The following is a 16,212-nucleotide window of genomic DNA, read 5'->3' on the forward strand; positions in this document are numbered from 1 at the left end:
ACACACACACACACACACACACACACACACATCTACAGGAGCACATACCAACAGTTCATTACAATCACTCAAACTAACACAGTTTTGTCTCCAAGTTACATCTACTGTGTGTAAACCTACACACACACACCACACACAAAGCTCCAATACAATTGTCCGTCTGTGCCGGATGCTCAGCACTCACATCTAAATCTTAATGTCATCCATTCAGGTCTCACTTTTCATTGCACGCACACACACACACACACACACACACACACACAGGGGCATAAATAATGTGGGGTTTTAGGGCCCCTCTCATTTAACAGCTTTGTTAAACAACAGTTGGCTCAGAGGTTTGTGAGGGGGTGTGTTTCCTTCTTAACCAGAGGCTACACACACACACACACACACAAACACAAATACAGCCCTGTCCCCTAAAACTACATGTCAAGACAGGATCAGTTTATCTGGGTCAAAGGGGTTTCATATACATACATACAGTGGGTACGGAAAGTATTCAGACCCCCTTAAATTTTTCACTCTTTGTTATATTGCAGCCATTTGCTAAAATCATTTAAGTACATTTTTTTCCCTCATTAATGTACACACAGCACCCCATATTGACAGAAAAACTGGGGTCCAAAAGTTATAGATCACTACTAAAAATTATCTTCTTTTGCATTTCACACCTCAACATGAACAAAACCGCAAGTGTGATTTCAGCATCTTAAGATTCAACACAAGAACATTTGAACATCTATACAATGTCACATGATCAATGACACTCATTTACTTCAATCTACTCTCATTTACTTAAAATTGCATTTGATTAGTCACCTAAACAATGGAATTTTTGTTCTTATCTTGTCTTCTTTTCAATTCTAAAACTTTATTGTCAGGTTTAAATGCAATGCAATGCAATAAAATATTCAGATTTCAATGTGGTCAGTCTTTTATACCCCACTGTATACTGTAAACAAAATGCCAATTTTTAATGCTACATTACAACATCAGAATCATCAATAAAAAGTGTTACCAAGGCTGAAGTTTTTAACTAAAATACATTAAAATTGTGAAATATCGTTACAATTTAAAATAGCTGTTTCCTGTGTGAATACATTGTGAAATGTAATTTATTCCTATGATGAAAAACTGAATTTTCAGCATCATTACTCCAGTCTTCAGTGTCACATGATCTTCAGAAATCAGTATAATATTCTGATTTGCTGCTCAAGAAACATTTCTGATTATTATCAATGTTGAAAACAGTTGTGCTGCTTAATTTTTTTGTGTGGAAACCATCAGGATTTCTTAATTCTCTGGTGAATAGAATCAAAATGAGAGTATTTATTTTAAATAGAATCTTTTATCAAATTATAAATGTCTTTATGGTGACTTTTGATCAATTTAATGCATCCTTGCTGAATAAAACTGCTTAAAAAAATGATTTCTTAAGATAAATAAATAAATAAATAACAGTGATCCCAAACATTTGAGAGGTAGCATATGTCTGTGTGCGTGTCTTTAAACGTGTTCCATCTGTGGTTTAAGATTGGAAAAGAGCCATCAATAATTATAGCCAAAAACAAACAAACAAAAAAAAGTCACAGCAAACACACAAACAGGGTGATAAAGCACAAAGAGCTTCTGTATCGCTCTCTCTCGTGCTCTGGGCCGTTCTGGAACCTGGAACAGAGAACGATGTCAGCATTTCACATTGAAAACACAATGTTTACAGTGAAAACCCTGCAGTCACTCGCATGCACAACAAACACAGTTAAACACACTCTACATCAGCTGCAAATGCATTCTGTAAGACTTTATTTGTGCAGTAATTATGAAGTTATTAGTGCAATTATAGTGAGCTTTAAATTAATGGTATTTTCATCCGTACCTATGAAAATCACTGCAGGACCCCATATAAAGCTACCTGTGGAATTTGCTCTTTACATCTGTTTTCTGTTATAGATGTGAGATATGCCTATACATTCAGCCTATAAGAGACGCAAACGCCTACGAACAAAACCGAGTGCGTGTCTCTGTCTAATTGTCAGTGTGTCTCTCATGTACTGACACATTTACTATGATACAGGTAAACCAGGTATTTATGGGTGTTTTTGCCGGTGGAAACTTCGCCGTCTCAGCTGATAACCTAATTCACAAATACCTGAACCGTTTCAACAGGTACAGAAAAATTTGATATAAATCTAATCACAGAGCTCTGGAATTATATTTTAATTAAAGGCAGAATATTGATGCAATGCACTCTAAAAAATAGCAATAAAAAAATCAAATCAAATCTAAATATTCTGTACTGGTGAAGCATGATTAATAAGTGTGACAGTATTTTCTGTGCGTTAATAAAGTTGTAATAAAGTCATAATATTGTGCGAGTAAATGACAAATTATGAAAATAGTTGTAGCATTATGAGATTATAATCTTAATATTTAAAGTCAGAATTACTTTATAAATATTACAACTTTAATCTCACATGCTACAACTCTATTCTCATAATTCTCAAAATATATTAAATTTATTCTCGTGTTGCTGTAAGACTTCTAGTATTGATATGACTTATCATTTTTACTTTATCATCAAAATATTACTAATATCTCACAATGCTATGACTTTATTCTCATAAATGTGACTATATTCTGAGATTATTACAAGTTTAATTTTGTATAGGACTATTCTTGAATTGATACTTTTTTATTGTCATGAAAATAGTACATCTTTAATCTCACAACGCTATGACTTTTTTCTTTTAATTGTAAGACTTTATTCATCAGTAATGTGATCTTATTATTGAATTTTATTTTTTACTTTATTATCAAAATATTACTTTAAACTCAGTGCTATGACTTTATTCCCACAATTTTGACTTTTCAGATTTTTACAAGTTTAATATATAAGACTTTATTCTTGTATTGTTACGATTTGTTCTCATAATTCTGATTTTGTTATCAAAATATTAAGACTTAATCTAATAATTCTACAACTTTATTTTCGTAATTTTGACTTTATTCTTAAAATATTACAAGATCAAGCTTGCACAAGACTTTATTCTTGTATTGCAACAACTTCATTCTCATAATTTTGACTTTACCCTCAAAATATTACAACTTTAATCTCACATGCTACAACTCTATTCTCATAATTCTCAAAATATATTAAGTTTATTCTCATGTTGCTGTAAGACTTCTAGTATTGATATGACTTTATTCTTATAATTTTTACTTTATTACAATTTAAATTTTGTATAAGACTTTATTCTTGTATTGCTACGATTTATTCTCATAATTCTGACTTTGTTATCAAAATATTACAACTTTATTCTCATTATATAAATTTTTTTTATATGGGGCCCTCATCTGATTTGTTGTCCAGCCAACACTATAAAGGCTCCAGCTAAATGAACTAGTCTTTTGAATCTTGCTGTTGCCTCCAGATTACTAAAGGGAAGGTCAGACAAAAGCGTTAGCTGGACGTTTACATGAGACTGGCCTCTGATTGCCTGCATGTACATATATCACAGTCCAGACACACAATAAAAGCCACAGAACTCTCTTCCCACAACCCTGGGACTTGTACAACGGTACCGGCATCCCAGACCATCTACAGAGAAGAAACAACACACCGGATGTGTCCCTGATATGTTTCAAAAAACATTACAGCAGATCATTTTTATACATAGCCTGTGACTGTAGCGCGACTAAAATGCAGTGGGCTTGTTTCTACAAATGTGTGGAAAAATCATAACGTAAAGCTTCTGAGCAAAATATTCATTGTCTCAAGAGAATAGACTGAAGTCAAGTCTATTTAATCAAATCAAAGTGGATGAAATAGTAAAAGTGGCTGTCAGATTCAGCACACTATTGTGAAAGACGAGTTATGTGCTCAGTTCTCCTGTAGGGGTCATTCCTGCTCTTCAGGACCTTTTGAACCCTTTGTAACTTTTAAATGTTTTTATTAGTTATTGGTATAAAATGGTACTGCAGACTTTCACAAATATGCTGTGGTCAAACTTCATTCATTCATTCAAAAATGAACAGAATGGGGAAAAACTCATTTTATTTGCTTATATGAGGACATCAACTTGCATTTTTAATGCATTTAAACATCTATTGTCATATGATCATACCAGTTTCTGTAACTGATCAAACAGGATGAATGTTTTACAGTGATACAAATCAACCCCCACCTTGCATTTTACACTGCGAATTTTAGTTATCCTCTACAGGTTCACACACACACACACACACACACACACACACACACACACACACACACACACACACACACACACATTAATGGTTTTTATACTGTACAAACTGTATGTGCCCTACACCAACCCTACTCCTAAACCTACCCCTTACAGGAAACTTTGTGCATTTTTACTTTCTCAAAAAAACTCATTCTGTATGATTTATAAGCTTGTTTCCTCATGGGGACCTCAAAAATGTCCCCACATTTGGACATTTGGTCCCCATAACGTGATAAATACCAGGTACACACACACACACGCACACGCACACGCACACACACACACACACAGACAGTTCATATATCAAGTGTGATTAATCAGGTTTCTTTTAGACACATGGCAGCTCCCATGTTCCTTTTTGTTAATGCTTAATAAGCATTTAATGTTTTCTAGCTGCATGCTAGCTTTACCATCCGGCATGTCGGTAAAACAACTATAAAGCAACTATAATGCAAATATCTTTATGCAAAGATTTATTCTTAAGTCGAGACTTTTACAAAAGTCATATTATTTGAGTTTAGACCTAAAGTAAAGCAAACTCTACAGGGAGATGCAAGTATCATGGACTTATTCTTTCACAAATATGTTGTTTACATCTTTTCAAAGTAGTCATTTATGGTTTTATTTCTAACTCTGAAATGTGACGTTATTTCAATCTATTTATTTGAAATGAAACGACATGAATCATTTTCATCTGAATATCAGCCAATCTGTATGTTGTCATTTGACCTCATTACATTTTAGTTGCTTGTATGTACTGTAGCATAAATAATGAAATGCTTTTGGCGTTATTAAAAGGATTAAAAGGCATAAAACAATCAAAAACAATCTAAAATTCGGTAAAAAAAGGGGTTATTAAAGTTAATTAAAAATAAAACTAAAACCACTCTCCTAAAACAGGTTTTCACAGATGCAGATGTGGTTTAGTGTGTGATGTGTTCTCATGTGATGGATCATGCTTCATTTAGACACATGGCATCTCCCGTGATAATGTTCCTGTCTCTTTTATGCTTAATAAGCGTTTTATGGTTTCTGTAGCTGAATGCAAACTCTTGCCATGCGATGTTCTCACTCAAACTCAAATAAAGATGTATTAAACATATATAATTACAGATGAGTTTCTAGACTCTCACATTTTATCCAATGCAGACTTAAACTCATCCTACACTTCTCATCTGATCTGATCCTCACCAAATCAGTATCAGATCATCATGAGGCCACTGCGATTTTTCCTTTGTCTCCTATTCGGCTGCTACCTACCGTAAGCAGAAAAACATCACAAGACACAAGTCATACGTATTCAGAACTATATACTAGTCAACCTCTGAAGTGGACCTAAAACCTAAAATGCTTTCTTGTTTTAGGACAACTTTGATGAAGTTTTTTGATACACTTCAAATGTTGACTACTGTATATACACTACCAGTCAAACTTTTTACGTTTATTATTTTTTATTGTTTAGTATTACTATTTTCCACATTTCAGAATAACAATAAAGTTTCATAAAATACTATAGAAATGATGTGACCAAAAAAACAACAAAAAAACATGAAACTAAAAACATTCTACCCATATTATATCTTAAAATGTAGTATTTTCTTATTAAATTAATCCCATGAACTTATGTTTTAAAAGAATGATACATCACTTTTCTTTGGTCTTGTAGTTCTTCAGATGCAGTTTGAAAAGGATTATTTTAGTTAACCAAAACTAAATCTAAAATTAGAAAAACTAAAGCCATAAAAAAAAAAAAAATGCAATAAAATAACAACTATACTGTATATACACACAAATCTTCAACTTGTTTGTATTAAAAAGTAAAACTGAAATAAAAGAAATAGAAAAATATAATACAAAAAAATTATTACATTTTTAACTAAAATGAAAATTTTTTAAATAAAAATGCATGAAAAACTACAGTATAATAGTATCTCACTAAAATAACACTGGTGTGAGCTGATGCACAATGTTGAAAATTGGTGGAGAATCAATATTTTTTTAGAACGTCCCGTGCTTCATGTTTTGTCTGAAAGTGTTTCTTTCTTTCTTTTGCTCAGCCCATTCAAACAGAAAAGGTTTATGATTCATCTGTGTCAATCTTTTTGTTGAGTGTATTAAAACGCTTTTTTTTTAAAGAACAACAAGACACAAAAATATTTGCATTCAATATTTTACCATAAACAACATTCTTTTAGAGGGTGTAAATAAAACAAAGACATGCCATTTGAAATATGAAATTTATTTCCCTTTATTTTAGAAGTTCCATTATTTTCTATAAAACAGATTTGGAATGTTGATTCATATCCATGTGCAATTTTTTCCCCACAATATAATGTTTGTCAAAGTAAACAAAGATGTGTTGGTCTTATAAAACTCCTCTTCATACAGTAGGCACTGGACTGGAGATCATGTGATGGTGTAGAACTGAATAAAGCTTTTGTAACAGCATTATTTGAATACATCACACATATCAACCTATACTGTATACAGTACGGCATTTTATTATCAGTGTGCATGCATTAGAAGTATTCAATAAGATCCTGTTGAGTTTTCGATGTCTGGATGCTGTGCAGCTGGAGTTTTTCTCCACTGTGAGGAAGCGACTTATGCACCCTCAGATGAACGAATTCATCGCCTCCTACATTTACCTGAAGAGGGAGATATGGAGCATGAGAATACTCAGTTTACACATGCTTTGAACTCTTAGAAAGTAGATATTGATGGCAATATGCAAGCTGTAACATGGCAGTCCAAACAGCTGATAAAAACACCACTCCAGTCCATCAGTTAACAATTTATGAAGACAAAAGCTGCATGTTTGTGCACGTTATTATGGATTATGGACTGCATTTTGACTAGAAGCAATGGTTTGAATCTAAAAACGCCTTAATGATGGATTTGTTTCTTACAAACGCACAGCTTTTGGCTTCACAAGGCATTAACTGATGGACTGGAGTGGTGTGGATTATTGTGATGTTTTTATCAGCTGTTTGGACTCTCATTCTGACGGCACCCATTCACTGCAGAGCAAGTGATGCAATGCTACATTTCTCCAAATCTGATGAAGAAACAAACTCATCTACAGCTTGGCCCGAGGGTGAGCACATTTATTTATTTTTTTAGCAAATTTTCATTTTGGAGTGATCTGTTGCCTCATATCCTGGTCTTCAAAGTTTACCTTGATAAAGTAGTTGGTTCCGGCCACGACCTGAGTGGTGAAAGATTTGGCAATGAAAACAGCAAACTTCTTCGCTGCCTTCTCTTCTGCATGATGTTTGATCTGAATCAAAAGACACAGATTTCATATTTAATGCATGTGTGTTTAATTGACATTAAAATAATATCACAATGAAATTTTAAGTTGGTCTTAAAATATGCTTCTTTTTCATGAAACACAATTTCTTGTCCACCCCCCCCCCCCCCTTTGACGTACACTGAAAAAACCTGTTTTGCAAAAAGTATGTGATTTGTCAAGTTAGACGAATTACTCTGACACACCCTAAGACTTACTCACCATCATGTGAAGATTACCAATTCATTCAAGCTATGTAAAAGCATTCGTTCGTTTATTTTTGACCTTGCATAAATACCATTTATTGCTTGCAATCTCTGGTGCATGCATTTGACCTACACTATGACTTTAAATCATTTAGGAATCTGAACGTAGTTATCCTGCATTAATAATTTTTTATTTATCATTTGATTATTTTATCGACACATAGCATAGTAAATTCTAAATAGTACTAATTAATAGCTTATAATAAATAATAAATACACATCACGTGCATTCTCATATCAGCTGACGTACAGCATCAACACAAAAGCAGAAGCTCCAGGCTCACCTCATCGCAGATCTTCTGCACCTCGGGTGTGGCTTGCTTCACCTGGGATGGACCTCCAACCAATGTCGCCATAGCTGTAATCGGTGTCGAGATGTAGAAAAAAGGTATTTTAGACAGTCTAATTCACAGAAACAGCACTGCTGCAGTATTTATGTTGTCTAGAAGATCACACATATGACTATGAGCCATCACTGGAATGTACCATGTGTTTGGAAGAGACGGGGGTTGATAAAAAAAAAAAAAACTTTACAAAAAAAAAAAAAAAAAAAATGCATCACTGCTGCAGTATTTATGTTGTCTAGAAGATCATATGACTATGAGCCATCACTGGAATGTACCATGTGTTTGGAAGAGACGGGGGTTGATAAAAAAAAAAAAACTTTACAAAAAAAAAATAAATAAAAATCATAGAGTTAGGCTATACCAGTAATGATGTTTAATTAAATAATGCAAATAATTATTACGGTTGGTGTTTAAACCTAAACACATTTGTGTATCATAACATCTGATGTATCAAGGATATATTTTGGTTTAGTCTGAGGCGGGACTAACAAATGTGAGTAGATAGAAAGACAATTGTGGGCGTGGCTTAATAGACCGTGCGTTCTTGGCTTTTGAGCCTCCGAGCGCCGCCTGGAGGAAAACATGCTTCATGATAAGTATGGGGGTAGAATTGTTGCTTAATTCCAAATAAATAGATTATGATATAATAAACGCTATCAGCGACACTCAGATCCGTGCAATCGCCTCAATCATAGATACATAGTTCAACCAAATACGCTGCTTTAGATCAGTCATAACTGCACTTTTTAGACTGCATTCTATCTGCACTTAAAAGCACACGCATCTTATCTTGAATATGATAGAGATGAACACAGTGACTCCTGCTTCTGTCTGTCTCAGCAGACACTGGCGATCAATGCGATAATGGAGCTGACAACTGCAATACATGGACTGAAACATCTCACAATCGACCTTTAAATACACTTAAAGTAGGCCTATTTAGTTTTCGCTGGATCTTATTTAATGACAAAATAATAATGTCTTAAATGATGAGAATATCAGAGTTTCTATTCCACTGGCTTATATGCGAAACAAAACAATTTTGTGCTTTTAACGAATGTGAGAAGAGTAACATCTGTCTTACAGAGTAAGTAAGCATGGTTTCGCATGCACGTGTGGTCAGAGACTCAGGGGTCAGAGAAGGTTTGATGCTGCATCATCTGATGAACAGATAGCTGCCTTTGCCAAAACCTGCCTGATCGAAGCCCTTTCCTGACACAAAGAAAAAACTTGGTTTTGTAATTAGGAAAGTGCAATTAGGACATTATGAGATACCAAGGTAGGCTATAATTATGAGATAAAATGTAGAAATTATATATAAAGTTAAAATGAAGACATAAACGGTAAAAAAATGAGGAAAAAAGCTGTAATTATGACATTTAAAAAACATTGACACTGAGATAAAAAAGTCAAAATTACGAGTCAAAATTATTACACTACATCATAATTATGAGATAAAAGTAGAAATGATGACAAAAGTAAAACAAGATAAACAGTCATTACATTAATTTCATTACAGTCATTATAAACAGTCATTACATAATTATTACAAGAAGTCAAAACTATGCCACACATAGTCATGATGAGATAAAATGTAAATATTGGGATAAAAAAAAGTAGAAATGATGACAAAAGGAACAATTATGAGATAAAAAGCCATAATTATGTGATTAAAGTCAAAATTATAACATTGAGCCATGATGGGATAAAATGTAAAAAAAAATCAAAGCCATAATTATGAGATATTTAGTTGTAATTTTGAGATAGTCATAATCGTGATAAAAAAGTCAATATGAGATATTGTCATAAAAAGTATAAATGATGACAAATTATCAGATAAAAAGTTAATTATGACATAGAAAGTTCTAATTATGATTTAAAGGGGTCATCTGATGCGATTTCAATTTCTCCTTTCTCTTTGGAGTGTTACAAGCTCTTGGTGCATAAAGAAGATCTGTAAAGTTGCAAAGACTAAAGTCTCAAATCCAAAGAGATATTCTTTATAAAAGTTAAGAGTTAACCACGCCTACCTAAAACAGCTCGTTCTAACACGCCCCCACATATCTACCTCACTATGTGGGAAGATTTGCATAACGCCGCCCAAATGTTCACGCAAAGAAAGAAGGCGTAACTTTTAGTCTCACTGTAGTTTTGTTGCCGCCGCCATGTCGTGAAGACGCTGTGTGCTTCGTTGTGAAAGCAAAACTACTTTGTTTGGTCTTCCAAAAGAGGACATGACTAGAAATCAGTGGTTAAGTTGTATTTACAACACTGTTCCAGAACAGTTCAACCCAAATATTCAGATGTGTGCAGCGCATTTTATGGAGGACTGTTTCCTGATCCTGGGAGAGTAGCCTACAATGCCGGCTGTTCTGACTCACAGACTGTAAGTACGTTTTTCATATTTAAAGAATTTGCCACTGACGATTTTGGGCAGTGTAGAGTAGCGCTGGTTGTTTGTCATTTCTCCGATCACAAATGCAGATATGGTTTTATGTTTACGTGGCGCGATACGCAACGCAACGCGTAAAAAGACAGTATAAGTCATTATAATCCATAATTATGTCCCCACTGGATGCAACAAATGCCTCGTTTGTAATGGGTTTTAATGTTTTTGTCTCGTCGCTCCGGCCGGACAGGGCATCATCACAATATGGTAAGGGGGCGTAACATTTCCGTCACACGCTTGAGGTATTCGGCCAATCACAACGCACTGGATAGCTGGCCAATCACAGCACACCTCGCTTTTCAGACCGATGAGCTTTGTAAAAATCAACGCGTTTCAGAAAGACGGGGCATAGAGGAGAAACAATAATGTACAGTATGTGGAAAATAATGTATTTTTTGAACCTTAAACCACAAACACATTTCATTACACCAAATACACCAAATAATGTTCTTTTTAGCAACATCATATGACCCCTTTAAAAAGTCAAAATGATGAGATAAAAGTCGTAATTATGTATAAAGAATTTAACTGTGAAAAAATTATGAGATCGAAAATGACAAAAAGTTAGAGATATGAGATTAAAAAGTCATAAATGTAGCTTTTCTACAGAATTCATCACCTGCAGATGGATATAAAGTATGACTCTTTGTTTCTCATGAAAATACTGTCTTTATATGATCTAAAATATAATTTCCTTTTTATTGTTATTTTCATTCAGACATGTTCTCGTCTGGCTTGTGATATTCAGCATATGTTATATCTTTATGCCTCATTTATTTTTTGTGAAAACAAATGAGTAAAAGCCAGCTTTCACACAGAGTAGATTTGTTTAGTCTGATGAATTACTGTGACACACCCATGTGAAGATTGTTGATCCATCCAGGCTGCTGAATCAGCATTTTTGTTTGGGTGTGAGTCTAGATTCCCACCAGATTCCACACTATGACACATTAAGTAATACACACCCTTTTTTCCCCACTGTTAATCAAGTTTGGAGGGCAAAATGAAGAATCTTCTAACAAGATATTAATTTGAATAACACAAAATATATATTTAAATGTAATATATAAATGAAATACATATTTTAAATTAATGTTATTTCATCTTTATTTTTCCACTGTAATTTCAATGCTTAATCTTCATTCTTTTCTGAAGGATCATGTGACACTGAAGACTGGATTAATGATGCTAAAAATTCAGCTTTGATCACAAGAATAAATTACAATTTGCAAAATATTCAAATAGAAAATAGTTATTTGAAATTTTATATTTCATAGTATTACTATTTTTACTGTATTTGTGATCAAATAAATGCGGGCTTGGTGAGCAGAAGAGACTTCATAAACATTAAAAACTTACCAAACTTTCAAAAAAAAAAAAATCTATGTTAGGTTTGAAATACTAAATCAATATTTATTTTTATTTTTGACACATCACTTGTGCCATTTTTGGGCCCCCTGCAGTTCCATAGATCTATATTTATCCATAATCAAGATCAAATAATAAATGATAAGTGTGACTCTATCATATCACTCAGTAGAGACAGCAGACCTAAATTCAGCTTCACAATATGAATTAGCAGCAGTATGCTGTCAGTACTCAGATGTGTGTGCTCACCCATCATGTGTTTCAGATGATGTGGTGACGTATGAGCAGCTGAAGGACACGATGTCCACCGGAAGCATCCAGCTCTTCGATGTGCGTGAACCAGACGAGCTGGAAGCAGGATTTATTCCAGGAGCCACTAACAGGAGTCACCAGCACACAAAGATCTGCACAAACACACTCAGATATGATGAGTTACAGTGTTTTTGGTTATGCAGTGGGAGACGTGGACCTAAAACCAATTCAAATTCACCAGCCTGTAATTACAATCATTTTGTGATAGATGTGCAAAATTATATGGAATTTAATATGTAAAATTATATTTAGTGAGAATTTAACCACAAGATGGTGCTATATAAAAATTAGTTTTCACATTGACTACTCACATTCACTCACATCACATGTTTTAAAGGGGTCATATGATGCGATTTAATTTTTTCCTTTCTCTTTGGAGTGTTACAAGCTCTTGGTGCATAAAGAAGATCTGTAAATTTGCAAAGACTAAAGTCTCAAATCCAAAGAGATATTCTTTATAAAAGTTAAGAGTCAGCCACGCCTACCTAAAACGGCTCGTTCTAACACGCCCCCACATGTCTACCTCACTATGTGGGAAGATTTGCATAACGTCCAAAAGAGGTCGATATCCGCTTCGTCATGCCTGGAGCTGATCTGTGCTGGTCGCTGAGGGAATACTTCAACTTAGTACTGTGGATCACCGGCACATTTTATGGAGGACTGTTTACTGATCCTGGGAGAGTTACGTTAGACTAAAATGCCGGCAGTTCTGACTCACGTAAGTACGTTTTCTTTTATCATTTGCCACTGACGATACAAACGCGAGTTTTGGGCAGTGTGGCGTTACGTTAGCACTTGTTTTTTGTCATTTCTCTGATCACAAATGCAGACAGGGTTTTATGTTTACGCGGCGCGATGCAATGCAACGCAACGCGTAAAAAGACAGTATAAGTCATTATAATCAGTAATTATGTCCCCACTGGATGCAACAAATGCCTCGTTTGTAATGGGTTTTAATGTTTTTGTCTCGTCGCTCCGGCCGGACACGGCATCAACAGTATGGTGAGGGGCGTAACATTTCCGTCACACGCTTGAGGCATTCCAATCACAACGCACTGGATAGCTGGCCAATCACAGCACACCTCGCTTTTCAGACCGATGAGCTTTGTAAAAATCGACGTGTTTCAAAAAGGCAGGGCATAGAGGAGAAACAATAATGTACAGTATGTGGAAAATAATGTGTTTTTTTAACTTTAAACTGCATAAACACATTTCATTACACCAAATACACAAAAAAAGCAACATCATATGACCAACATCAACATCAACAACTTTTTAGCAACATCATATGACCCCTTTAAATGAAGAAAACAAAAGCCTTTGGTTTCAGACTTTCAAAATAAACACACCACTTCAAGTCAAAGTTACCAACTTAATAATGCAGAGCAAATTCAAACTTTAGTCATAACCATGCAAATATTTCATGACTACATTGCATATTTCACACTATGAAAGAAATATTAATTTAAAATATTTATTTTAACTAACCACATGCACATGATTCTGGAATATCAAAAGCAAAGAAAAATACCAATGCCTTCAAAAACTGACCAGATTATTTTTTAAATGCTTTTTTCTAAAGTTTATGAGTTTTGAAAGACTAAAATTGCTTACTATTTTCATTTCCCCTACCCAGACACTTTTAACTTCCTCTTTATAGTAAACGTATAAAAAGCGAACAAATCATGCACATTTTACTTTGCAATTTTTCCTAAATAAGTATTAAAAATGATTAATTTGGGATTTACAGAATGTGCAAAATGTTAATAATTGAAACAAAATAAGAGGGATCACGAAAATTGCATATTATTTTTTCATTTAGTACTGTCCTGAAAAAGCTATTTAACATGTTTACATATACTCCACAAGACAAAATAATAACGCCTCGGTTACGTAAGTAACCCTCGTTTCCTGATGGAGGGAACGGAGATGTTATGCCGTGACGACATTAGGGGATTCACTTGGGAGCCCCAATCATCTCTGACTTTAAGAGAAAACGCCAATAGAATTTGGCTAGAGAATTTTGCGTACCTGAGCCAGTCCCCTGGCATACGGATATAAATAGGAGACAGGTGCATCCACTCTTCAGGTTTTACGCTGAGGAGCCGAGAATTTGTCCCTGGCCACCAGCGATGGTTCGAGGTTGTGGCATGGGGACATAACGTCTCCGTTCCCTCCATCAAGGAACGAGGGTTACGTACAAGCATCCACGTGTCAGACAAATGCCATGCAAGGTCGTAACCTTCCCACTGCCCCAGTGCAAATTCACTGAGGGGAGTATAACGCTGCTGGTGATAGCCAAGCCGCTGTTCCTTTTACCACATAATTTTTTTAACAGAAGGGATTTCCACCTTCAATTAAAGATTTGCTTCAAGCCCTTCCTATTTATTGTCACAGCTCGGCAGTAACGGTGGGGAAGAGAGCCTTCCGGAGAATGGCGCTACGGAGGCCACATTCTACCCGTAGGGAGGTATCATGTGGAGACACTGATATGGACTGACCCAGGCCTGGGGCAGTACTATATATGGAATGGGTCCTACCTGAGAGTAGGGATGGAACGACTGCCAGCAGAGACTGACAGAGTGATCTGTCAAAGAGAAGACACGGGTTCACCGAGAGGGGAACCTTACCGTGGAAGAATACACATATGGGATTGCCCGCAGGGAATCAAGCCATATGGACACCTAGCCCAGTACAGGGGCTGACCGGAGATCCGGGCAAGCTAACGCCAATACTGGGCCTGGCATCAGACTGCTCCACCCAGTCTGACTGCCGGGGGTGCTGGAGGATACTCGACCAGGGTTCGCTGTCCGGGGAACTGTCCGGGGTATTAAGGTATGAACAAATATTATAATATATATCTTATATTACAAGCATCAACATCATGATTTTCTGTAGGCCTATCATTATGCAAATAAACTTGACTAATCTGAAACTCAAGCAGCAGAAATTTCCAGAGTAAAAATTCATGCCGGCGAAGTTCTTTGGGTTTTAATCTTTTTTTTTTTTTAAAGATCATGTTCTCTCACAATCTTGCAATAAATTGTAGTGAATGAATATACAGACTTATGCTTACAGATGTGACTCATAACAGTACACTTGAACTTCAGTTGGGTCGTTCGGTTCATAAATTGATTTAACTCCAGTTAAACACCTCACCTCAAATCAAACAAAAGCTTGATAAATTAACTTTTAAATTATCTTTTTTAAAATCTTTGTTTAATGACCAGTGCAATAGTTACATGTACAGTATTTATCTAGCCTACTTAATATTTAACTTTATTAAGCAAGTTCCTGTTTCTGAAGGTTTAACAGTAAATAAAGAGTAATGGCTGTTGAAAATTCAGCTTTGCATCACAGGAACAAGTTATATTTTAAAATATATTACAATAGAAAACAATTTACGTACTCATAATATTTTGCAATATTATTGTTTTTACTTTCCATTTTTATTTTAATTATTTGTGAAAATTAAGTAAAATATTAATATAAATATTAATGTTCAGTTATTTTAGCATGAAAATGTTTTAGTAATGTGAAATGAGTGATTTTGTTTGCACCCACACACATAAACACACTGGCACAGTAGGGTTTGAATACTGATTTTAATAGGAAAGTAATAGTTTTGAACAATTCCTCTATACAGTTTGTGTGTGTCTGTGATTTGATAGTGATTTGATAAGACTATTTCTGTATGCGGTTAGAAGTGTTCAGAAGGGGACCAGATTCTCATTAGTGGTTTTTGGGTAGAGGATATCTTGCAAAATCAGTTTTCCTCCACCGGCTTCAAATATCTTTGCATGAACACACTTGTCTCCTCCAACATCCACCTAAAAGAAAGAGAAATTGAAGATAGTGACTGCTGTAGTAGATTTGGACTAGATTTTTCCAGCAATGCTACAAAGCTGCAACAAAATGTTTTATTTCCTGC

General features: G+C 34.9%; 1 protein-coding gene across 1 annotated transcript; it reads right to left on the reverse strand.

Moving 5' to 3' along the window:
* Positions 1–6,470: 6,470 nt before the first annotated feature.
* On the reverse strand, positions 6,471–8,237 carry LOC107591483 (cystatin-B-like). The gene is made up of 3 exons (XM_016280638.1): positions 8,090–8,237; positions 7,426–7,527; positions 6,471–6,895 (listed from the first exon to the last, which is right to left on the reverse strand). The coding sequence occupies exons 1-3, from the start codon at positions 8,159–8,161 to the stop codon at positions 6,767–6,769; spliced, it is 303 nt and encodes a 100-aa protein (XP_016136124.1). The 5' UTR covers positions 8,162–8,237; the 3' UTR covers positions 6,471–6,766.
* Positions 8,238–16,212: the final 7,975 nt, after the last annotated feature.

Source organism: Sinocyclocheilus grahami, unplaced genomic scaffold (assembly GCF_001515645.1).
Source record: "Sinocyclocheilus grahami isolate Dianchi unplaced genomic scaffold, SAMN03320097.WGS_v1.1 scaffold142.1, whole genome shotgun sequence".
Lineage (NCBI taxonomy): Eukaryota > Metazoa > Chordata > Actinopteri > Cypriniformes > Cyprinidae > Sinocyclocheilus > Sinocyclocheilus grahami.